This window comes from Zootermopsis nevadensis, unplaced genomic scaffold, assembly GCF_977971745.1.
Source record: "Zootermopsis nevadensis isolate Lab colony 2312 unplaced genomic scaffold, Znev_1.0 Znev_ptg000002l, whole genome shotgun sequence".
Taxonomy (NCBI): Eukaryota; Metazoa; Arthropoda; class Insecta; order Blattodea; family Termopsidae; genus Zootermopsis; species Zootermopsis nevadensis.
Genome location: NW_028259134.1, coordinates 23,247,765 through 23,273,669, shown reverse-complemented (window position 1 = coordinate 23,273,669; position 25,905 = coordinate 23,247,765). Strand labels below are relative to the sequence as shown.

Genomic DNA, 25,905 nt, shown 5'->3' with positions numbered 1-25,905 from the left:
CAGACACGTCGCATTCCGCTTGAAGAAGGATGCGTCAGGAGCAGCTCACGCCTACTTAAATCCGTGGACAAGGCGCAAGACAGCTTCTGCGCTCGAGCATTGTTATTGTTAGCGGCGAATGTCAATATGTGCTCAGCTGTTAGGCTGCCTCCGCGGTCTCTGATCTCTCTCGGCCGATACGAGAAGTTCCATTGATTGACGCTATAAAATCAAGTGGTAACTATATGTACCACCTGCTTTAACATTCAGCGACTCGCCATCATGTATTTATGTCTTTCGTGTGATTCTCAAAATAAACAGCGATTATTTCCTTAAACAGCGTTAACCAGTTGATCTTTGTAATGGTGAAGTGTAGTGTTTTCTTCGCGGTACGGACTGGATTCTTAAGTTTCATTTGAAAGAGCTTCGGCTCCAAAGGTTAATTAGCGTTTTAGTCGTATTATTTCCTTAAACAAGGTTAACCAGTTGATCTTTGTAATGGTGAAGTGTAGTGTTTTCTTCGCGGTACGGACTGAGTTCTTAAGTTTCATTTGAAAGAGCTTCGGCTCCAAAGGTTAATTAGCGGTTTAGTCGTATTATTTCCTTAAACAAGGTTAACCAGTTGATCTTTGTAATGGTGAAGTGTAGTGTTTTCTTCGCGGTACGGACTGAGTTCTTAAGTTTCATTTGAAAGAGCTTCGGCTCCAAAGGTTAATTAGCGGTTTAGTCGTATTATTTCCTTAAACAAGGTTAACCAGTTGATCTTTGTAATGGTGAAGTGTAGTGTTTTCTTCGCGGTACGGACTGGATTCTTAAGTTTCATTTGAAAGAGCTTCGGCTTCAAAGGTTAATTAGCGGTTTAGTCGTATTATTTCCTTAAACAAGGTTAACCAGTTGATCTTTGTAATGGTGAAGTGTAGTGTTTTCTTCGCGGTACGGACTGAGTTCTTAAGTTTCATTTGAAAGAGCTTCGGCTCCAAAGGTTAATTAGCGGTTTAGTCGTATTATTTCCTTAAACAAGGTTAACCAGTTGATCTTTGTAATGGTGAAGTGTAGTGTTTTCTTCGCGGTACGGACTGGATTCTTAAGTTTCATTTGAAAGAGCTTCGGCTCCAAAGGTTAATTAGCGGTTTAGTCGTATTATTTCCTTAAACAAGGTTAACCAGTTGATCTTTGTAATGGTGAAGTGTAGTGTTTTCTTCGCGGTACGGACTGGATTCGTAAGTTTCATTTGAAAGAGCTTCGGCTCCAAAGGTTAATTAGCGTTTTAGTCGTATTATTTCCTTAAACAAGGTTAACCAGTTGATCTTTGTAATGGTGAAGTGTAGTGTTTTCTTCGCGGTACGGACTGAGTTCTTAAGTTTCATTTGAAAGAGCTTCGGCTCCAAAGGTTAATTAGCGGTTTAGTCGTATTATTTCCTTAAACAAGGTTAACCAGTTGATCTTTGTAATGGTGAAGTGTAGTGTTTTCTTCGCGGTACGGACTGAATTCTTAAGTATCATTTGAAAGAGCTTCGGCTCCAAAGGTTAATTAGCGTTTTAGTCGTATTATTTCCTTAAACAAGGTTAACCGGTTGATCTTCGTAATGGTGAAGTGCGGTGTTTTCGTCGCGGTACGGACTGAATTATGAAATATAATTTGTATGAGATGGTTCCCAAGTTCCAAGTTGCCACTGCAAGCTTCTCATGCAGCCCTCCCGATTTAAATTAATCAAAATTTACCCCCCCCCCCCCCCCAGTAGGAACTTCTAAATTATGTCCTAAACTTCCAAATTAATAGCCCCAGCTTTCGCTAATACAAAATTTCAAAATTCCGTCTTCTCTGCCATCATCACACTAACGTCTTCACTCTTACTTTATCCTTAACAGAAGGACGAGCGGGCATTGCCTGGGGACCTTCTAACTATAAGAAGAAATCGAAGTGTCTCTGTCTCTCTCTCTCTCTCTCTCTGTTCCTGATTTTGTTGGGTTATAATGACATTCAAAAGTATCTTCATTGACCACTGTTTAAACACTTCGAGCAGTTAACGCCAGAAATTCAGGTCGGTCTTCAATTATTTTATATGCACAAAATAAGACGACTTTTTCTGCCACTAAATCTGTTAGCGTAAGTCTAATAGCTTTGTTTCAAATTAGAATAGTCGTGATGCAGCGAAGAGAAATGCATTGTCATCGTTTAGAATAACTTTAATTTCGCTATAGATTGCGGCATAGTAGCATCTGCGCTTCTCGTTATAAAACGCGCACACCTCATTATTTTAACGCGTAGGGATTTTTTTAAAAAAAAAAAATTTCACTTTGTATAAGTTGGTACTCTAACGGATATTATTTTCTTCAATATCAATAATCCCGAAAACAAAATTAGTCAATACAATCCATCCTTATCGCCTTATATCCTTTAATTTCTTTAGTTTTTATTTTATAGATTTTTTTTAAAACCTTTAAACTGCTCTTGGATATTAAATTCCTACCATTGTCGCCTTGAAATGTTTTTTCCTCAGTCCAGATAACTGATCCCGGGTCTTCAGGGATACGACAGGAGTACCAACCTTGGAAGATCTTGAGCCCAAAATGCTTTTAATGCACATTTGTGTAAGAATGTCCCAAGTCTGACTATAAAACATGAAGTAATGGATTTGCGGTCTCGACGCATGGCTAAGTAAAGGAAATAGAATTTTATTGTCGAATCCGAAATAAAAAGACTTGTTATTCTCATGAATATATGAGAGGGGCAATAAAACTATGCACTTGTTTAACGAAAAGAGATAACGCACAAAGCAAAAGGCACTAAAATTATTTCTGTTTACTGCAGGTTCGCGTTATTATCCTTTCGGATCCCTGGTCAAAAGAAGTCGTCCCCTATTAAGGAGGAGGAAAGGTTTTTCTGGCGACATAAAACACTTGCTTTGTTTTCTTGTCGGTACCCTCTTCATTTTATATCCCTGTCTACCACCATCTTCAGTGTAACTCTCAACTTCAAAATTTCACCTTGTGAATTTAAATTTGTCACCTGACATTGTTCCTCGCTCTCTTCCTTCACAAAATCTTTATCCCTTTCTCCTGATTCTCCCTTCTTCATCGCTGTTTTACCCACGCAGCCAGCCTGAGACTTTTATCATTATTTCTTTTCGAGGTATCGATGTATTTATCGATCAGCAGTTTCTCGAATTCAGGAACATTGAAGTATATTTTAATGGTTCGCCGTTTCTGTTCATAAATCTTGATCAAAAGTGGAGAAATAGTGTAGTATGTATAAACAGGGCTGTCGAGCTGTTTTACTGACGTCTTGCGAACTTCACTCTTTCAGTTAGAAAGTGAAGGGATTTTTTTAATGATTGCTGTTTTATGTTTACCAGCCTGACGAAAGATTAAAGCGGTTACCGACGTGGCTGAACAATATTTCAGTATCCGCGGTCTTTTGTCAGACGTGTTATATTAAGTTTGAATTAATGGATTGTCCTTCGCGTATAGATGGCGGAGTATTTTAGCAAAGTAACTTTCTGCTCTGAATTTACAGTCCTCAGTACCAATAAACGTCAGGAAAGGAGACACCGGTTCGACGCCAGACGGGAATACACAATCATTTTCCTTCTCTCCGCTCGGAAATTCCATCACACGAGGTGTGTTGCAGAGTCAAGCAGTCGTTTCGTCCGATGTCGAGTGAAATATGCTCATCGCTGTACCATTACTAAGTCGCCGTCGTATATCTTTTTGTGCCAACGGAGGGAACTTTGTGCGCAATAAGCCAGTCCGTCCACTACGAAAGAAATCCCCGTGCATCCTTGTGTTCGCGAGGCGACATCGATTCTTGACTCGCCCTTGAAAGGCTGCTTTGAATTTAACACGCTAAGGCTCTACAGCTCGACAGCCAGACACTTATCTCGGTGGTACTGAGATGGGCTGGGTTTGTAGGACGCATTTCGGACACAGGCGTTTTGAGTTTTCATGTAATTATACTAATGGTTCTTTATATTTGTGAAGTTTTTTTTGTTGTGTAACGTTTTAGCTACTGACATTAAGCAGCGGTAGTTGAGCGAGGAGCGATTAACTTCTAATCTTCGGAAGCACCGAACAGATTTTGATGAAATTTGGCATTTGTGAGCGAAATTATTATTTTTTATTTTAATTACACCCCAAATGAACTTCATATCAACTTAAAGCAAAGGGCTCTTTCTGGACTTGGTGAATATTTTTTAATATTATACAGGGAAAAAATCATTTATGGCTCTACTTTACGATGTCATGTCAAATGTGATTAGCTTTATCTACCGTGACTAAATATGTTTTTCAGTGGGGAACGCAATGTAGCAAAACTCGTATTTGGAACTTGATATGTCCGCATAAGTCCAGTTACTTCCGCCTTTACCTGCGGACATTTATATAAAACACAGGGTATAAGTTCTTCCTTATTTAGAGTACAAATAACCACACTAAGTCACCTTAAATGTCTTTCTTCGAACTTAAGCGAAATTTCATTAAGGAGTATTCAACTGAGGCTGGATATTATGTAGAAGACTCAAAGTTATGCCTTGTATCTTCGGAACTGTAGATTTAATCTTAATCGATGTGCTTTAAAGTAAAAATCGTGTCCACTACGTAAGGAATTTCAATAGATGTTCTTGCATTATATGGTAATGGTGATAAGTGGTATAGATGTCATGTAATGTATGGTTTAACATACTTAACTGGACATTCATGTTCTTCGCTGGAAGTACAGAGCACTGTAGTGAATTTATACATCTATAATATTGTGGGCTTATCTTTTGCCTGAAGACAAGAAGACGGGTGGCCTATTTCTATGGTTACGGCTTAGTCGTGTGTGTTGTTGGCTCAAGTCAGAGGAGGAACTTACCTGCTTCTGTTTTCGTGGGTTACAGAGTTTTATTACTTCTTGCAGGACGTAAACCTGCGGTGTTGTTTGTGGTGGATAACGTTCTTAATACTGTTTTTAGAATTGACCAGTTGATCTTTGTAATGGTGAAGTGTTGTGTTTTCTTCGCGGTACGGACTGAGTTCTTAAATACTGTGTCTTTTTCCTTAACAGAAGGCACCCCCAAGGCCAATATCAAAATTCAAAATTAACGCAAAGACCCGAATCAACTCCCCCCCACCCTATTTCTTACCCCATCCTGTCTCCTAAATCCCTTGTCCTCACTAAACTTACTCATACCAGAAGGACGAGCGGGCGCTGCCTGGGAACCTTCGTAGCCCACAACCAACTTTATACCCCTCCCCCATTTATAACAGTAGTGCCTATCGCTACTCCCCCCACTTTCTCTCTTCTCTCTCTCTCTCTTAACAGAAGGACGAGCTGGCATTGCCTGGGGACCTTCTAACTATTAGATGCCCTATCTCTAGCCCAGAAATCGAAGTGTCTCTCACTCCTCCCCCCACCAATTTCCTCTCTCTCTCTCTCTCTCTCTCTCTCTCTCTCTCTGTGTTCGTGTTTCGAGGGATTAATCTACTCTAATATTAATGGTTTTACGAACAAGTTGGGTTAGGTTCTTTCTTACAAACCTTTCTACATCCGCTTGTTAAATATTCCCTGTGTGTGCAAGGCGCTACCTGAGGGTGTGTTCAGGAATCCACCCACTGTGACTTTGAGTCCAGTGCAGAACTTGGCGGGGCAGAGTTCACAGATTGTTCGACTTCGCGTTTCTGCATACCTCATTCCTCTTGGTGTCTACTTATGAGCACAGCTGTTCAGTCTGCAGTCAGAAAGATTTTGTCTTGTGTTTAAATAAAAATTGTGTATGGATTTTAATGAGGAGCTTATTTTATGACATGTGCAGACGTATTTGTATTTCTCAGAAGAAATCGATAAACATCTCGATCTGCTGTTCACATAAACTGTGGGTTGTGTTGGACTGACAAGAAACAAAATTCAGTTCGCTTCACAGATTTCGGTCTAGAACCCTCAACTACTACATTTGTTACAAACATGCGGACGGACAGACAGACGAGGTTTCCCCGTTTTGAATTAAATTACCTTGTGAAAAGGATACATCAAAGGAAGGCCACAACTTCCTTCTCGGAGAAAAGTGTCTAGTTTCTTGTGGCAGCGAGCGTACGTGGGAGAGGCAGTGTTCCAGCACTGTACACTCCGAAACAAACAAGTTGAAGCAGTGTCTGTACTGACGTTGCGAGTTGTGGCAAACCAGATAAATTTGCATATAATTGTCGACTGCTTCGCCATTAAGAACAAAAAGCCATCTCGCTGCTCTGAAGCTGATGGTTTCAAATTACAGAACACAGCACAGGTAGGCTTAGGCGATCTTGGTAATTTGTCGACATTAATAACCAGGGCTACTCCTCCAGATCAGCGGGGACTTCGTGTTATAGTTTTATCTCTGTAGTAAAGACGACCGGTACGTGAGGCTAACGCCACTTCTCGAATTAAATGGATTCCTGTCTGTACGCCACTGTAAGTGCTGATGACACGTGTTCTTATTGCACGTTCTGTTGACCTCTGAGGTCAAAAGCGTTTGTCTTTAAGAGTTCTACGCGGATTGATTCAGACGTGAAATGAAAATATTTCGAGGTACCTCTGAAACGTCGGTATACGGCTCTAAAAGCCAGAAGACGGCCTTCCTCATACAAATTTGTTTCTGAAAATAAGCGAACTAAATTTGCAGACGAAGTATGTTGAAGTTTGGAAACGTCAGGACTTTCGGTGGAGACGTGATTGACCATCGAGGAATAAACTCGGGCGGGAATGTTGGCCAGCCAAGTAGAGTGTTCAGACCTGAAAAGGGCTCACGGAAAATGGCATCAGGCTATGTTTCTCTGCGTGACAAAGTCTAAATTCGTGTTTATCGATCGGAACGGAAGTGACGACGTTTTTACGGAATTTAGCCGGCTGTATCACTGTCACACCTCTTGTATTACACAGACTGATAAATCCCGTGTATTAATATGCGTAAGTACCTTTGTTCTGTCTGGCTTTGTAATCCGGCACAAAACCCGCTCGATAGCGCCCCGTTGAATTACTGTATATTTATGAACTTCGAACCGCTACGTGCAATGATATACGTGTCACGCGCTGATGTACAGCGAAATAATGACGTCATTTCCTCATCGAAACCGCAGTCTAGTTCAGGCCAAATTCTGTCTCATAAATAAACAAATTTATATGCAAATATCTGCACTTATTCCGAAACGTCATGCATGCGAAAATAGTGCGTTTATTAGACTGTTGCGTGTTAACGACGCGGATTACTAGAGATTCTTATTATGAACGAGATTGTCCGTCAGTGACACTCAGGGGCACAATACGAGCGAACGAGTAGGGTCTGTTGTTTAAAAAAAAGAAATTCCCCCTTGTAACGGAACCCAAATATTTTCCGTAGCCGTGAGAACATGTCAGTACGCTGTTCCTGACGCTCTGGCGTGAGCGGTGAAAAATGCGTGTCGCGGTTTTTGTAGCAGGTATGCAACCAGCATGACCGGGGTCATTGTTGCGTTTCAGTGACTTTTGATGGTATTGGAGCAGTAATGGCCTAAGTGATGTGACGCGAAGAAGAGCTCGAAAATGTCATTCATCGTGCGCCTCTCCCAGTCTTTTGTAACATTGGGTTTATGGTACAAACGTTTTCGTATTATGCGCCCCTGCAATGCGGCTACTGTACAACGCAAATGGGAGTAAGCCCCTGACGTAGACAATTTAAATTCCAGTAGTGAATGTATTATATGTACCACCTGCATCGGCAATCGGTAACTGCGTTCTGTATTTACGTGTTTCGTATGATTCTCGCTATAAACAGCGATTATTTCCTTAAACAGCGTTAACCAGTTGATCTTTGTAATGGTGAGGTGTAGTGTTTTCTTCGCGGTACGGACTGAATTCTTAAGTTTCATTTGAAAGAGCTTCGGCTCCAAAGGTTAATTAGCGTTTTAGTCGTATTATCTCCTTAAACAAGGTTAACCAGTTGATCTTTGTAATGGTGAAGTGTAGTGTTTTCTTCGCGGTACGGGCCGAATTCTTGAGTTTCATTTGAAAGAGCTTCGGCTCCAAAGGTTAATTAGCGTTTTAGTCGTATTATTTCCTTAAACAGCGTTAACCAGTCGATCTTTGTAATGGTGAAGTGTAGTGTTTTCTTCGCGGTACGGACTGAATTCTTGAGTTTCATTTGAAAGAGCTTCGGCTCCAAAGGTTAATTAGCGTTTTAGTCGTATTATTTCCTTAAACAAGGTTAACCATTTGATCTTTGTAACGGTGAAGCGCTGTGTTTTCTTTGCGGTACGGGCTCAATTCTTAAATACTGTTTTTAAATGCGACCACTTGGTCGCATTTAAAAGACCACTTGGTCTTTGCAATGGTGAAGTGTAGTGTTTCCTTCGCGGTACGGACTGGATTTTTAAATATTTCTCAGACGAGCTTCGGCTTCAAAGGGCTGAAGCCGTAACTTGGAGCGTTTCTAACGAAAGAACATTCTAGAGATTTCAGAGCACCAGAAACGTGAGTCTGCATCCCGTTGGGCTTTTCTTGATTGTTGCGGTGTTTTTCGTACGTCAGTGTGTCTTGGCGAGCACTAATTAGACCAAAAACTCTCTTACGCGCATATTATTCCTGTCAGCCAGACGCTGACCGCGTATAATTCCAGCTTTCGTATGATTTGCCGCCGGCTACGATGAAACACGAAAAATCCTCATTTTTTGATTTACAAGAAACGTGTAAAAACATCTTCTTGTGCGGCCGATGTGATGGGCAGGCAGCTTGTATTGTTGCGGTGGTAATAGTGATAATATCTGAAAAACGTCTTTATGGTAATGTTGCAGACGGCAGTAATAATGATGATAAAATAATTATCATCTCTGGTGTTCTGTGATACTCTCGTGCTGTGGAGGACGGGTTGATAGTGTAAAATGATAGACCAGCGGTGCCATCGGATTCTTTGTGGTTGCTTAAAGAAAATGTCTAGAATGAAATCGGCGTCTGGTAGCTTTTTCTTTGTGGTTATTGTTAGTGTAAAATCCTGTCGGATAAATCTCGGGTTAATATGGCAGAATGTAAAGCCCCCCTTCCCAATTACCCCGCTGCGCGGAGGTCAATTAAGCATCGAGAACTTTACCTTTATTAATGGTTTTACGAGCTCTGCGCGTGCGTATGTCGAGATGTTACAGGATAGTCTCAGAGTCACGCAACCTTTTCTATTTGTCGAAAAAATAAATTAAATTGGAATCAGAAAACATCAAACTTGGTGGCTCTTACATTTCTGATAGATTTGTCAAGGGCAGTGAGCTCTGTGGCTAGACATCGTATAGCTGGGATAGGGGATACAAAAAACGCATACAGAATTTTGGTGAGAAAATGTCTTTTGAGTCAGACGCCGAATGACGGAATTTCGTATTAGCTGTGTTGTAAGTACCTTTGGTATTTGGTACAAGATTGTTGGACGAAATCTGTTTGATATTCGTGGTTCTTGCGTAACTTTTGTAGAACTTTGGTCTTTTCTGATACTGACCTAGTATCGCTACAAAAACGTTTCGTACGCTAACTGCGATTCCGTCTTCAGGAAGTTGCGGAGGATACCTAAATGAGCTTGTGACTAGAGAAATATTTATCATGACTGTCGAAATGTGACTGAACTTTATGAAACTTGCTGTACAGAGCCAAACCCGCATTAAGTGAATTGTCCCACGGCGGTTTCTGTTCTGATGTCGTTTTGGCTGCCCCTTCGTTTCCATGGCAACCAATAACAGAATTTTATGCTCCCGCCCAGGGGGCATTGGAAATGTTCGAAGGGGATAGAAAGTACTGACGTCACGAGGCAGACTTGGAATTCTTTACAGCCCCTTAATTTGGGGTAGATACGATTTGGTGCTTGAATGTGGTTCTGTGGCGAAGTCCCTCCTGGACCTGACGTCGTATTAGGTGCATCTGTACTCAGTTCACAACCGAAAGCCGAGTGCGAGGCGGACGGAGCTGTGTTTCGCCCTGATGATGGAGGCAGCATGGACATCTACCAGACTATTTGGTGCTACAACCCAGAAGACAGCAATCTTCAGACTCGCCGCTCAGAAAACCTCGAGTCCTACATTTCGCTTTGCTTTTACGTTTTTCTTGAGTGTCACGTGTAAAGTTCCAACAGATTTTTGAGCGAAGAATTGTACTCACATGCGGAGTACCTGTACTTACTACAGGCATTCTTGTTCTACTCCCGTGTCTTACTCGGGTACACAAATCAAGATTTGCTCACCGAATTAAATTCCATAAAAATAGAAATTATTTTTATTAATTATATTATTAAGTGTTCGTATCATATAAGAGCTACAGAAATTAATAAACTGGTATTTTATATCTCAACTAATTTGTGCGACTTTTTCTATTTATTTGTATATTTGTGTGTTTTATTTTGTAATTGGGAGCTTCGTGTAAAATAAAAGCTGTATCCCGTATTAGTCTGATACCTGGAAAATTTCACTGTGTTAAGTAGTTTTCCGTGACGATTCCCAGTGCCAAATTTGGCATAATTACGTTTCTTAATTTCGGAGAGGTAACGGAAGGACTTATGTACATAAAATTGGGTTGATTCATACAAAAGAAAGAAAGAAGCGAGTGCATCTGAGACCGATTATATCCGTTCGCATTGCAATAACACGTGCACCGAATTATTCAGACTATTTTTTTAAAGGTGTTTTATTCCGAACTTGTGCCGAGTGTCAAGGGTCACGTCCGGTCTTCCCATACCGCGTTAGGTTCTCAGTCCACGGCTGCGCTGTTGATACCAAGACGTCTGTCCCAGCAGGGCTTGCAAATTTCACATACCTGTCAATCTATGTCTAGTTTAAAACACCTAACCTAACCTTAAGGCGTGATCCGTTGAGGTGTGCAAGGACACACTCCTTTTCGGTTGTCCGCCTCCATTTAACGACGTCGCTATGTCAACAGATCCATTCGTCGTTTGCAGATAAACTGGACTATCAGCCATAAAATATGTTTCGATTTAAACCGGTTCTACACATGTGATAATGTGGCTTTTGTGAGAACACGTCTTGCGCTCAAAAATGGTATAACTCCTATACCACGTAGGTTTAAGTGACATTGTGTGTGGTCAAGAGTTGTCTGAGAAATTTCGTCGTGAGGGACCGGAAACAATTTGTACCTCTGTCTGTGGCGTCGTTCGAAAAATTTATTTATTTCGTGTAGTTTGTTAGGGCGTGTAGATTATTAAGCGAACGCCTCATATGGACAGATTCTGGGCGGTGCCAAGCCTTTTTGCAGGAGCACCGCAGAGCTCATATCGATGGCAAGGCTTTGTGAGGGAAATGTTTGTGGAGTCGATGGGAATTTCACTTTGATCATTATCTATCCTGAGGGCGCCGCTGTTTGCCAGCTCCTAGTTGCTGGCTGTGAGGTTATTTCAAAAACATTTTTGGATGTGCAGACGGGATGTGACAGGCCAGGAAGGTGGTAAAATATGAAGCCGACGGGCATGTACGAAACACAAACATACAGTAGGGGCTTTATCCAATTAGCGAAATTGCATCGATACCCGATACACAGTAACTACCACGTGTGACGCGCTACGTGCTTTCGCTGCAGGCGGCCTATAAGCAAGGAGGAGACATAACTAGCCCACAGAAAATTTGTATTAAAATTCATTAAACTTTTCACGCATATTGGAAAAGTCCGTTTACCTAGGGACATTGCGACTAGCAGCAGGGGACACGAGATGCATCTCATGCTATGAGCAGGGTTCTGAAGGATTTTCAACTCTTAACCTCAAAGGATAACGCAACCTGCAGAACCACAAAAAGTGAGAAATATCTTAAGTCCGTACCGCGAAGAAAACACTACACTTCACCATTGCAAAGATCAACTGGTTAACCTTGTTTAAGGAAATAATACGACTAAAACGCTAATTAACCTTTGGAGCCGAAGCTCTTTCAAATGAAACTTAAGAATTCAGTCCGTACCGCGAAGAAAACACTACACTTCACCATTACAAAATATCAACTGGTTAACGCTGTTTAAGGAAATAATCTCTGTTTATTTTGAGATTCACATTAAATAAATTAGCAAAATGCAGAGCGTGACCACTGTTAAAGAAGGTGGTACATAGAATAACCACTGGGCTGTAGAGGGCTAAAGAATGGATCAGATTATATAATGGGCCGTTTCATCGTTTGTTACCTTTTGTCTGTGAACCTACTGTAACGGTGATTACATTCTGGACAGAAATATTTAGTCAGAAAGCTTGTTGAAAAATATCACGAGCGAGATCACGATACTTATTATAGGATTTAATGAGCTGCATAAACACACTTAAGTCAGATGTATTTGGAATAACTTTAAGAATGTTACGGTGAAGTTTATGAATTTAAGATCCGTTTCGAAAAAATGTGTACAGGTACTTGTTGAGCACCCTGTAGTATACCTCATCTGCTTGTGAGACTTGCCCCCTTGAAGTTAATGGAAAACGTAATAAAGCAGTGAGTCTGCAGACAGACCCAAGTTAACTTCTTTTGGTGTTCCATTGTCTCCTTTCTTCCAACCTTTGTCTGGAGGAATTCTTTTAGTTATTTGAAATCTGATTTGACACCCCTCGCGTGTTATGTTTTGTCCTGGCTTCTTTGTAAACACGCGTTCGCTCTTATTGAAGAGGAGAGAGGATTAAAACAAGACCCGGCTTGTGTTGGTCTGCGAACTCGAGGGCCTTGCGTTCGTGTTCTCGACTAAAAATCTTCATACTCTTGGAATTAATTTCTTGACTCCCCCCTCCCCTCGCCGCCTCATTGTCTCATTAATTGGTAATCGCTTCTCAAAGAGGAGAGCACAAAGGCGGCCTTCGACGCTGCTCTCGATCCGCGCAACGTTGCTATGGAAACGCTCGAGGAGAAACGAGACGTCGTATCAACTGATGAAGTCGCCTTTCTTCTGACGTCGGAAGTGGTTATTGAGTTTATCCTTAAGTCTGCCCGTCATCTTCGTCTCTCCGTGTGTTTTCCACCTTCTTCTCGCTCGTGTTATCTCCTATTCTGTTTCTTCTCCGTCTTCTTGCCTCGCAGACAGAACCAGAGAGACGGGACTCCGCGGTCACCAAACTGGTGAACCAGGGCAGACACGTAGCGGGCGATGCGTCATCCTCGTGGACAAGCAGCTCTCGTCCTTACCGACCCTCTAATGATGATTATGGTTAATTACGAGCACAACTGCCCGATCGTTATGCCGGTCATGACCCAAAACTGGATCCGAGGAGACAGCGGAGTTGCTCGGCCCCGTACACACGATAATGCTCGGGGTGTTGTGGTTGGCGTCGAACTAAGAAAGGCTCAGATGAGGTCGCGTAGGTGAGGTTTCAGGTTCTGAAGGCGGTAAACATGTACGATACGCTCCTCCGTAAATTTGGAAACCGCCCGGGAAATTTTTTGACCAGCTGGCTGACTATCAGCTTCTGAAGAAGATCTTGGCTCCATGCACATTCAGTTACCTTTACCTTGTCTGAGGTTAAACCACGTGACGGAGGTCAAATTCTTCCAGACGTGCTTGCTGCCTCCATCTTCAGGACGGTAACATCATAGAAGACAATAATTTGATACTGGACTGAAATCTTACCTGGATTTTCCTTGTTTGTCTTGAGGCGGAGATTACTTCGAGAGGTGTGCCTGATATGAATCCGGGAAAGATGATTTGTGGCCTCGATGGAACGAAAACCGCGTGCGTACTCTGGTTCGGGTGAAATACTTTGGAGCGTAATCGTGCGACGAGGACTTGTTTCACGAGACGAGTCGCCGTTCCATCTGCAAAGAATGGTTTCTGTAATCAGAGGAGAAGACCCTGTCACGCATTGCCGCCGAAAACATTGGGGTGGTCCTGCGCATTTATAGCCAGCGCCGGATTCTTTTGTTAAACTCGCGCGCTGATCGTCACGACTTGCAACTCGATTCGGATTCATCGTCTCTTATCAGTGCGTCTCTCTCTCTCTGTCAGTCGATTCACGTGCCGTTGCCATGGAAATGAAGGACAGAAGTGTTTGGTCGAATTTAAGCAACTGGATTTTTTTGTAGGACGTACCAAGAGCAGAACCGGATTAGGCAGAACCGGATTAGGTTGAATTAAGAGCCAGGTACACGAGACGAGAGTCTCGTCTCTTGGTTTCTGCAGCGATTGGAGATTTTTAGGAGGGATGAGGTGACAAAGGGGCGAGGAAAAGTGGATAATGAGGAGCTCATACAAATATTAAGACGATCAAATCGATGGTTATCGGTTTCTTGGGGGGGGGGGGGGTGACGCAAGAAGGAGATTTGCTAAGTCCGAGTGCGAGAGACCAATTGGAAGACCTGGATGTAGAAGGGAGAAAAAACATTGAGACATGCGTTCCATTGACTATTTAAAAAAATGGCATGAATTATGTCTTTGCTGGCGTGAGAACAAGAGGATTAAAGCCAATGAACTCGCGTTTAATTTTGACAAAAAGAAATTCGACGAAATTTCTGGGATGTCGTGTGCGAAGATTTAGATACGATTTGTCTGATTCAGGCAGGGCACGATCCGGAAGAAAAAAAAAACAAATTTTTGTGCCGACTGTTACGAACCCTTTTGCTCTCCGAGAGTTGGTGGTCGCTTTGAAGGCTCTGGCGCGACACGTGACCAGAAGTTTTGTGTGCCAGTTTTGCGCTGTTTGAGATTTGTTAGTTCATGGGCTGCGTAAAAGAGAGAAATACGGAGATCATTTCGCCTTTCTTTTGTTTTCAGTTCTCGAAAGGATCGAACCGAGAGTCTGCGTGTCTGCAAGGCCCCGACTGCTTCATGGTGAGTGGAAACTTCTTTTATACGTACCACGTGATCTGCCGTAATTGGCGGATCAAATGCCTGCTGTTTTATCCCGCACTTTCACACCGGATGATGTCGAAGAAACTGGTCATGGCCGGTTTTTGCTTCTCTCGGGAAGCGTCACGGAGAAGTTCCGTCAGGATTGTCGATGTTGTCCGGGCGTACGTTTATACCCGGAAGCTGTTTTCCGGAATATTCCTCCGCTGGTTTTGATGTTGCTGAGTTTCAGCCATCCGACAGTGGATCGCCGTGGCTATTATCGGAGTCGCTGTAACCCTACGCCAACACGCCGTCATCAGTTCCAGATCCATTTTTACAGAACACGAGCGCTCATCTGTCACGCGGTTGCCATGACAACAGTCGCTATGTTTTTTGTTGTTGTTGTTGGACAGAATGACGTCATCGCTCGGGATGTCGTGCTTCCTGTCTCGGAAGCGGTTGTCGGTGTAATGACAATTATTTCGTTGTTCGAATGCGATGGCGAATTTTTATTTGCGGCAACTGAGTTCGATGAATATCGAATGTTCTTCCGGCATTCATGAAGCTGTGGTTAATTTTGGCGTCAGAACTGCCTCGTTGTATATAGTGCGTCGAAAAATGTTTTCGCGGACTGACGCTCTCTGACGGACTTGTGCGGACAGAACGGCCTGAATGTCATTAATTCGTTTCCGCTGTCAGAGGGGTCGCGACCCGCATATTGCAAACCACTGGACCTTCGCAGGATTAGCATCGTTATGATGAAATGTGAGTGTCGTAAATGGGACGGACAAGAGCTTGGGGGAGGGGGGGGTGTCTGATGAATGCACTCCTGCCCTGTCCCTACCCTCTCTCTCTCTCTCTCTCGTGGGACACGTTCTGTTAACGATGGAGCCCTGGACGTAATTGCATTACGTTTACTGTACCATATCCTGGAGAAGCTGTTAACCGCGGAGTGGAAGAGGGGCGTACGTCACCAGGACTTGCATCTGATCAAGCGTAAAGCCAGGGATTTTGTAAAACGAGAGTGGCGTAGGGGGGGCGTCTGTAGATCTACTCCATGCATTCTTTAGTTCTTTATAGACCTGAATGCTAATTGCAGAATTACGTACTCACTACTGTGTTTTGTGGCATGAAGCAGCCATAATTTAGCTACCCCTCCGAAACTGACAAATTTAGTTTGAAATTGTTCTGGCTTCACCTCAGAACTTAGCGCCCCCCCAAATTCTCCCTTTTTGTACGTAGGACGACACTGAAACTCACAGGCGGTGTCGACTTTGTTTACTGAATGTAGGATTAACTTCTATTGTTCGATGCTTAAAATACGAAAGTTTCTAAGAATCGTTCTCTTGCTAGGTGTTACCAACATGAAAAATATCCCTCCCCTAGTGAAATTTACCTTTTTTTTCCTCGAAAGTTCTAAGATTTGACGTATCTACGAATGCAAGATTATGAATCTAGGGTTACTGTGTTACGACAGCGTACAGTATTGAAGGTGAAGAGGAACATGCTGCATCTGTCTTCAGGGTAGACATCGAGAAAGATTTTATAGGCTGAGTCGAAATACGTAGCCAAGTATAAAGCTGCACGAACTGCGTGTGAAGTATGGACGTAGCCTTATTGAATAGTTTTGGAAAAAGAAAAAAAAAATGTTTTATCGATTTGAAGTATCAAAGTTGACGGAAAAATTTCGCCTTGCTTCAAGACGACGAGAATGCTCTCGAGGCGGAAAAATTTCGAAACTCTTATTAAAGTTCAGTTTGAGTTTAATGAAAATTGTGGTTGAGGGCACGACGAGCAAATAGTATTAAGCGTTTTATTAATGTCAGGAATCGTTTTGAAGGCGACAGAGAAATACGACCCCGAGTACGACTTGATGCAAAAAGGCTTAAGGATTCCCCCAACGCCCGCTTTTTTGTCTCGAACTTTTTGGTGTCCCCGAGCTCCTTAATGAAATTCCATATCCGCACCTTTTACGCGGGATCAAATTCCCTTATAGGTTAATGAGAAATGCCTCAATTAGCGCCGATTCACTTTTCAGCGCGTTTTCCTGCCAAGGAGGGGCATATTTCGACATTGCCTGAAACCTTTTTCCGTTTAAAGTAATATATTTCCATGTAAGTGACGCGCGTTATTTTAAGCTAAAGATCGTCACCTTTTGACCCCCGAAAGACGATAGGAAATATTTTCTTTAATTGAAGAACCAGGATTTTATGCTCTCTTAGGTTGGCATCACCGAGAGAGTAAGCTAAGCACAAAATGTACATGGTATTAACTTAGGGACGAAAGAAGTTAGAACTCTTTTGACATCCTTAAAGTTGGATTACAATTGGTTCAACTTTAAGAGCCAGTGATAGTCTCATCTCAACCTTCGTGATTCGTATAGGAGCACGCGGTTGACGGCCGGGGTTCGGCTCTCGGCAAGGGCAGGGCCTTCCTCTGTGTCCAGACCGGCGGTCGACTCACCCATCCGCCTAATCTATCCCCGCGTGCGTCACTTTAAAAGTTGTATGAATCTGGGGAAACTTTTCAGGGGTTGGCGGCAGTGAATGGAAGCTTCGGTTTAGTGTTTTATTACAACGAAGGACGCGCGTGGACTGAGAAGCGATGTCCGATCTCCCGCGTCGTCTTGTGTCATCCGGACCCCAGACCCACCGAAAGTTGGGGGGTGTCTTTCTACCCCCGTTCTGCAATAATTTATTGTCTGGGAGGAATTCGCCTTTTGTGGGGGGGAAGCACGGTTAGTCACTCCAATCGGCTAGAAATGGTAAATACAAGCCTTCCCAAAAACATTTACCAGTGATGACTTCAGAACCTCGAGGACATCTGAATTTGAAGTAATCAATTTTCTTCAAAAAAAATAAAAATAAAAATTCTTTGTTTACCTAACGACGTTAATTCAACTGCGTTTGGTGTTAAGCCTCTAATAGACCACCTTCTTCCCACATTTGGCTACAGGAACTGAGGAAAACCTCGGTGCGATTGGTTGGACATTCGTTTAATACGAAGAACGTGACCTGTACATGTAGTAATCGTAATTCACAAGTTACTTGTCACTTATGATCTGGGTTGTGACGCCTCTGTCTTCAGGGTCGATATGTTTCTCCGTAACGTTGTTAACCATCTACATGACCAAAATCCACATCTTTACCACCGCAGTTATTTTCATAGGTACTTTATACTATTGGGTATTCCAGCTGCTATCTTATTCATGCAAGCTCTTAGATCTTCATCGCCCTGATGATGGAGGCAGTAGGGACATCTGAAACGTTGGTAAACGTCTACCAGATTACACGGCGCAACAACCCAGAGGACAGAAATCTTCATACTCATCGCCCTGATGATGGAGGCAGTATGACCTCTGAAACGTTGGTAAACGTCTACCAGATTACACGGCGCAACAACCCAGAGGACAGCCATCTTGAAGCTCTTAGGTAATTAGAATGTCGGTTCCAGATTTGGGGTCTGTTTGAGGAGGTCGTGTGAGGTCTCGGGGGCGTACCCTTTTTTATTGTTGAAACTACTGGCATTTTGCTGTGGACGTGTTGTCAGCTTACTGACAGCTGAATGTAGGTAATACCAGGAGCACAGCTGTACTGGCCAGACATTTCCAGCGACATTGCTGCTGCACGTTGAGTAGCCTGACAGCACAAAGGCACGCCGCGAAGACGTGTTGGGAAGTGTACAACTCTGCTTTCTAAAGATTTTGGCACTAGATTGGAGGCGAGTGGTCAGCTACACGCTCCGTCGACCTTAACACCGACTAAAGCACTCACTACCCACTGAGAAATTATCTCCCTGTGACTGTCATGGCGACGAGAAGGTGGGATCTGGCACCGTCTGGTATTAATATTGACGGACGTTTCAGAGGAGCATGCTGCCTTCCTGTGTGTTACAGGAAGCATAGATCGAACGAATTGTCTGATCACAAAATCGGTAAAAGTCTTCCTGTCGTTGAGTGAATTTTAATTTCCGTGTATGCCCGTTTTAGACAGGTTTTAGTAGTTGCAGAACTTCGCCGTTTTGTTGATATCTTCACATATCACGGGGGTGGTGTCTGAGTCTCTGGGGTCTTGTCGGTCGTGATGAATCATTAACTACCCTTAGCCGAACCAATTCACCACTGGCTTTGGGGATGAAGGTGCTAGTATACTAGGGTTATACAGGGTTACTTATGGGTTCTTCTTACAGCGGATAAAAGACAGACCCCTCGGTGCCTCGATCCCTCCAATAAATTTCACGCCAGTCCAGCCTTTCTTCTAGTCCGTCTTTCCCCATTGCTTTCCGCCAAGTTTGAAAAGAAATCCATTTTGGGACGCTCTGGTGTGCTGAAGGTGGTATTTAGAATTTACCGGCCCACCGATTTTCAATGGATTTTGGGTTGGCTCCAAAGTCACAATCAGTACCGCGTTTATGCCTGCGCGAAAGAAACCCTCGGGTTGGGGGGGGGGGTGGGGGTTGAACGTAAAAGAGAAATGGTGTAGTTTTCACGTCGACAAATTGCTGTCTCCTTCCGCCTTGCCCGATTTCTTTTATCTGTTGGTTTTGGTGTGGTAGGAGGTAAGGATTCTGCGCGTGAGTTCCGAAATAACTTTAGTGGAGCCAAACGGAATCAATTTAATGTCCGTCGTGGTCCTAGTAAATATAAATTTATAGCAGGAAATTTGCTTTTAAATTAGCGTTAGAGAGAAATAGCTTCGAGTCTGCGCGTTCCAATTAGGAGCCGAGCATAGAGGACTGCGCGCTTTTCATGTTACTAGAAATTTGTCTGTGTGTGTACTGATAATTATGGGCACTTGCAACGTAAACATAAGAGTTTTTGAAAAAAGAAATTAAGTGTAAATTGAAGTTTTATTCTTGGCCCCCAGTAGATCGCTGTCGGACGTCTTCGTGGTCGTACGCAGTGACGTCAACTTCACGGGGTCGCTGTGTGCTGAATTTCAGAGACGGTTCCTGCAGGCTACGAGCAAACAAACCGATATGAGAGCCGTTCTTCTCCGGTAATTAAGAGCTCTGTGTAAAATACAGCCACTTCTCACTCGGAGTGGCGGGTTACAGTCTCGAGTTTCAAGCCAATATTTGCTCGGAAGGGGCGCCAGAGTTCTGAAAACGTCTTCCTGGCACGCAACGTTCCTCGATACCTCGACAGTTTACACAGCTGATACTTTTACTTAAGGGCTCCGAGATTCATCAGCGTGTTAACAAAAGCAAGACAATTAACGTCCTGAGTCGGTTTTAACAACAGACCCACACTTTTAACTTTTATTAGCATCCTTCCATTCACGCCTTGGTCTTGTGAATGGCCTCTTTCGTTATTAGTCTCTAACCAGAATTCTATAAAGATAATCCCTCTTCGCTTTTCTCGACGTTTTAATCATATTTCGGTATGAAGGACTTGAGGTTTTCACGGCGGTGAGTCTGGGTTGTTGCGCCATGTAGTCTGGTAGATGTCCACCGACGTTTCAGAGGTCATGCTGCCTCCGTCATCAGGGCGATTCTTAGTATGAAGATTTCCGTCTTCTGGGTTGTTGCGCTGTGTAGTCTGGTCGATGTTAACCGACGTTTCAGAGGTTATACTGCCTCCGTCATCAGAGTATGAAGATTTCCGTCTTCTGGGTTGTTGCGCTGTGTAGTCTGGTAGATGTTAACCAACGTTTCAGAGGTCATACTGCCTCCGTCATCAGAGTATGAAGATTTCCGTCTTCTGGGTTGTTGCGCTGTGTAGTCTGGTAGATGTTAACCAATGTTTCAGAGGTCATACTGCCTCTGTCATCAGAGTATGAAGATTTCTGTCTTCTGGGTTGTTGCGCTGTGTAGTCTGGTCGATGTTAACCAACGTTTCAGAGGTCATGCTGCCTCCATCATCAGGGCGACGAGTATGAAGATTTCTGTCTTCTGGGTTGTTGCGCTGTGTAGTCTGGTCGATGTTTACCGACGTTTCAGAGGTCATGCTGCCTCCGTCATCAGGGCGATGATATTTCAGTATTCACAGTAAAACAGACGTAAACATTTCCGCTGTACTTTCTTATTTTTTTAAAACTTTCATGTTTCATTTTTCGAAACGCTGATATTTACCTGCAAGTCTGCGTGGCATTTCAACTCAGAGGACCAGTATCGATGCCTGTAGATTTAATTTGCACCTGCGTGGGTGTCCAGTAATTTTTTTAATTTTTTTCCTCAAATCAGGCTGTTCTGCTAGCAGACGAATGGGTGTTTACAAAATTTTAATTTCTGCCTGCAATCGAATTAGCCGAGGCAAGAACCGCGAAGTGAGTGCCTTGTGAAATGCGCACGAAGTTTTCCTTGCAAACTCGCCAATTATGCAACCCTCATTGCTTTCTATCCAGAAACTGAAATAAACAGCTCGTAAATTTTTTTTTGGGCTGTTTACGTTTAGGGTATTAAGGGGTAATTTGTTCGGGTTGGAGGACTTTAATAAACTTCATCTGATTCTTCCCCCCCCCCCCCCGGGGCCCCCTCTGCGCTATTAAATTTGGGTGAAAATCGAGCAGGTTACCGTGCTTGTAATGCCGTAGGCCTACCCTGACGTGGTGCCTTACTTTTGGTTTATTTTGCGATGTTGTCAGGTGCTCGGATGATATATAGTGCTGAATGACGTGGTGATTGGCGAAGGGCGGTGTCGATGTTTCCAGGCCAATGCCAATCAAGTTGTGGCCTCCTTCTAAATCCATACCTTCTCACCTTTCATGATCATCTTTCCATCTCATTTGACGCGACACAACATACGAAAGAGAGAGAAAAAAGTGTTGTTAAATTACCTAAAAATCGATCAATCACAATTTTTCTCCCGTGCCAGCGAAGGGAAATTCTGTAACCTTAAACGATAACATTAGCTACAGACGGTTGGTACTACTGATCACACGTAGTGATGGTAGGAATTTGATCGCTGCTGCCCGAAAGTTATGTTGTCATTAATTAAATTAATTAAAACAATAATACATTCGCTCCAATATATGAAAATAATCTGGATATGAACATCTCCAAAAAGCTACACAACAGAAATTGTAATTGAGTTTTAAGTTTGTTGATATAATTTAACACCTGAAGATGGTTCGATGAAACCGAAACATGTTGTAAAAATGTTCCAAATGTAAATCGATTATGCGATATGGAACATAAAATGATATTTTAATTATCTTATTTGTAAATTTTAAATATAATTGTGATTACACGGACAAAACCGAATAATTAATTTAATATTCGATTCACAATATGACGCAATTATACTATCTTATGTCACTAATTAAGTTCATGTACCTGAAACATGATTGTCTCAGGTGTTCCTTAACAGAATGTCTGCCCTTAAAGAAGTTTCCTTATTCGTACTGCAGGGCCGAAAGGTTGAAGGTCCTCGAGTGGTTCATGTGTTTACGAGTGTCTGGCAGATGTGTGTTAATGGAACACACGCTTAGCTAATGAATCCTTTGGTTCTTGTAACAGAAAGCAAATAAAACAATAAACCACCTCGTCTTTGCCTTGTGTTTGTCTTCTAGTGGCTACTGTAAGTTTTCTCGAAGGGTCGTTAATATTGTCTAGACATTTTCATGGGACAAGTACCAGATTTAAGGTAGCTTTTTGTTTTAGCAAGCTTTAAGTAATGTTGCAGTGTCTGTGTCATTTATGTGCTTGAAACACTCTTTATAAGCTACCCTGTGGTTTATGTACCAAGACCACTCCCTATAACGGCTATTGGTAACTATATTAACCACTTACTCTAACAGTCGAACAACTTTTCCTCATTTTAAACATCGATTATTTCCTTAAACAGCGTTAACCAGTTGATCTTTTTAATGGTGAAGTGTAGTGTTTTCTTCGCGGTACGGACTCGATTCTTAAGTTTCATTTGAAAGAGCTTCGGCTCCAAAGGTTAATTAGCGTTTTAGTCGTATTATTTCCTTAAACAAGGTTAACCAGTTGATCTTAGTAATGGTGAAGTGTAGTGTTTTCTTCGCGGTACGGACTGAATTCTTAAGTTTCATTTGAAAGAGCTTCGGCTCCAAAGGTTAATTAGCGTTTTAGTCGTATTATTTCCTTAAACAAGGTTAACCAGTTGATCCTTGCAATGGTGAAGTGTAGTGTTTTCTTCGCGGTACGGACTGAATTCTTAAGTTTCATTTGAAAGAGCTTCGGCTCCAAAGGTTAATTAGCGTTTTAGTCGTATTATTTCCTTAAACAAGGTTAACCAGTTGATCCTTGCAATGGTGAAGTGTAGTGTTTTCTTCGCGGTACGGACTGAATTCTTAAGTTTCATTTGAAAGAGCTTCGGCTCCAAAGGTTAATTAGCGTTTTAGTCGTATTATTTCCTTAAACAAGGTTAACCAGTCGATCTTTGTAATGGTGAAGTGCGGTGTTTTCTTAGCGGTACGGACCTGATTCTTAAATATAATTCAGACGAGATTGGCGAACTTCTATAGAACAAACTTAACAGTGACTTAATACAAATGATCAAAACTTTGGCGAGAGAGTCGGTTCACGTTTGTTTACGACTGTGAAACGTTTAATATTTAAATTCACTAACAATTTATCAATAACAGTTAATAGTCAAATGAATACGTAAATAGAACCGCGCTACAGGTGGTCCAATAATTATTCAGTCTGATGTATATACTTACAGCCAAGTACTTGCAACATAAATGTTATTTATCAAGTCTTTTAATAATGGCGTTTTTTTTTTAAAAAAATACTTGAATATATTAAAATGGCATATTTATGGGAACAGTGATATATTTTTCAATTTCCCCACAACTCGTTCAACTTGTAATGCTGCAAAGTTGTTCATCGCCTCCTGAGTTTTGTCTGCGGTGGGATTCTCCTTTCGTGACGTACATTCCCGGACGACAGAAACAAAAATCTGTCACGATATCAGAGAGTATTTTTTTAATTAGTGTTCTGTCTGACGACAGGTCCATATGAACAGGATCCTTCCATCCTTTTCTCTTCTCGGACTGGGACCTGTTCATATACGTTCTTGGCAGATGATCTAGAAGTGGTTTGCCATTGCCTTCTTCTGTGTGTGAATGGAGTAATTGTTGTGATGCCACGGAGGAAAACTCCGTGTTGCCTAGACCACGGCCTTGCCCAACACAAGTTATAAATTCGGGCACCGCCGGGAATCGAACCCGAGACCCCAGGATTACAAGGTCAGCGTTCTAACCGCTAGACCACCGTGGCGTGAGAGTATGTAAATTTTTTGTGTGTACCTTGTGGAAGATACAACTTGGGGGGAAGAAGTAGGCGTGTATGGAAGATAATATTAAAATAGGACGTAAGGAAAAAAATTGGAGGTTTGTGAATAGGATTTGTCTGGCCCATTTATTGTGTCCAAAGGCTAAGAAGATATAAAAAAGTTAAAAGAACGGCATTGGTACCTATTTTTCTGTGTGGGTGTAAAAATAAAATCAATATGCGTACATATGCCCGTTTTCCATTTAACAGTGAGTTTATGCAATTTACTGAGAAAGGCCTCGTATAAAGTGATTATAAATAATTCAGAGCTTTCTCCTACTTCATGTCTTAATTAGTTGCATGCTTGTAAACCGACTATTAGCAGGCCGCGTGTTAACACGTGTAACCAGAACGGACTCGAATAGGATAGAACTGAAGGCAGAAATGCTATTGCATGAAAGTGTAATTAAAAAGCACGTCGTAAATCTTTTCTTGCCTACGGAATTAAGAGCAGTCTTAGTGTTGTTTCCGTGTCAACGGCGGGATTTTACGAATCAATTAATACACAGGAAGGGCCCCTTTTTGGTTCGGCTGTCTTTTGTCATAGAGGCTTATAGTTACTATGGAGACCTACTCTCAAATATGACAATTCTTTACCGACGACAGTCTGTGTAATAAGTATGTAGTCTTTTGAAATTAACTCTGAATTTTTTTTTTTGCGGAAGTTAGATTATGGACGCCCCCAAACATGAGATCAGTTTTTTTTTGTCAAACTTCGAGAAATGTTCTGAGTGTGATTTTTATTTTTGTGGATTGTGATCTCACGGGTTGGTAGTAATTAAATCAGGCCGGCAGCAGCCTGCAACACGGCGTCACAACCCTGAGGACCGCAACCCACCACCACTTCGTTTGTCAGTTACGACTCGCAGTGCTCAACCCCGAAGATGGACGCAGTATATTCTACCTACAAGTATCTTCTGCGTCAGAACCCGTTAAAATAACTTCTTCAACGTCAGATATAATCGAGATTTTTTATTTTTCAGTTCAAAGTTGATCTGATGTGTACGTCTATAATATTTCCTTTGTCGTTTGTTTGTAATCGAGATGATAGGTTAATTGTTTTGGGGTTGGCTTACCTGAGTCGGCTCTGCTGTTATTACAAGATGTGTTTCGATTTATCGATGGTTTTCTTCAGTCTTTTGTGTAAAGACAATGGACGCTAACACGCGTCACTGCAAAAAAGAAGATGTTTGTATTGAAAATATTGGAATACGCTTGGACGTGACTGTGCATTATATAGTATAATCACCTAATCACCATACATGTACATTAAAAGTTGAGGCTAATAACAGAAAAAACTCGAAATTAGTATTCAGGGTGGGCTGCTCTCAGAACTGCCCCGAAAAAATAAAAGAATCTCCCCGCTCTGATTATTGCAATAATTCCATATGCAGATTGCCATCAACTGGGCGATTGTTCGTGTGGGGGGGGGGGCGGTGGTGGCACATACTGTACAGTCATGCGCAAGGAAAAGTCAACCCCCTTCCTGTCGAACTCGCCGGAAGAATTGTCGCACGTTAGAAGATTATTTTAACGTAGTTGGACAATCAATCTTCCGAAGCCCTTGGCTAAATTCTGTCAGATACATTTTTAAGAAACAAATTTACCTTTTTTCCCGCATTTAATATATATACTCGCTTAAATTTCCAATGCAAATTGTCGTTCTCTAATGGGCGTCTAATGGGGCCGAGTTGGGCACAAAAATTGCCCGCGGCAAAGTTGTGTTTATTTTCCGTTCTCCTTAAACTGTGTCTGCGCCGGTCTTTAAGCAAATTATGAAGAGACTTGGCTTCCTCGTAGAAAATTAGTTTCCGATACTTTGATAACTGCCCCGGGGTATCAGCTGTGGCTCAGAACGCACCCATTCCGAAGTAAACCAGCGAGCGTAGTTTTATGTAAATATTTCTGTGCTGACTAATTATGACGTA

The 25,905-nt window shown here is 42.3% G+C and overlaps 1 protein-coding gene across 2 annotated transcripts in view; it reads left to right on the top strand.

The window, feature by feature from the left end:
* LOC110840395 (uncharacterized) overlaps positions 1–25,905 on the top strand; it is an 86,789-nt gene that overhangs the window by 30,118 nt on the left and 30,766 nt on the right. Inside the window, exon 2 of one of the 2 annotated variants that reach the window (XM_022085395.2) lies at positions 14,678–14,734. The exons of the other annotated variant lie outside the window; for it this stretch is intronic. Coding sequence (XP_021941087.2) covers positions 14,678–14,734 — 57 coding nt within the window. The remainder of the gene's footprint in view (positions 1–14,677; positions 14,735–25,905) is intronic. 2 annotated transcript variants of the gene reach the window in all.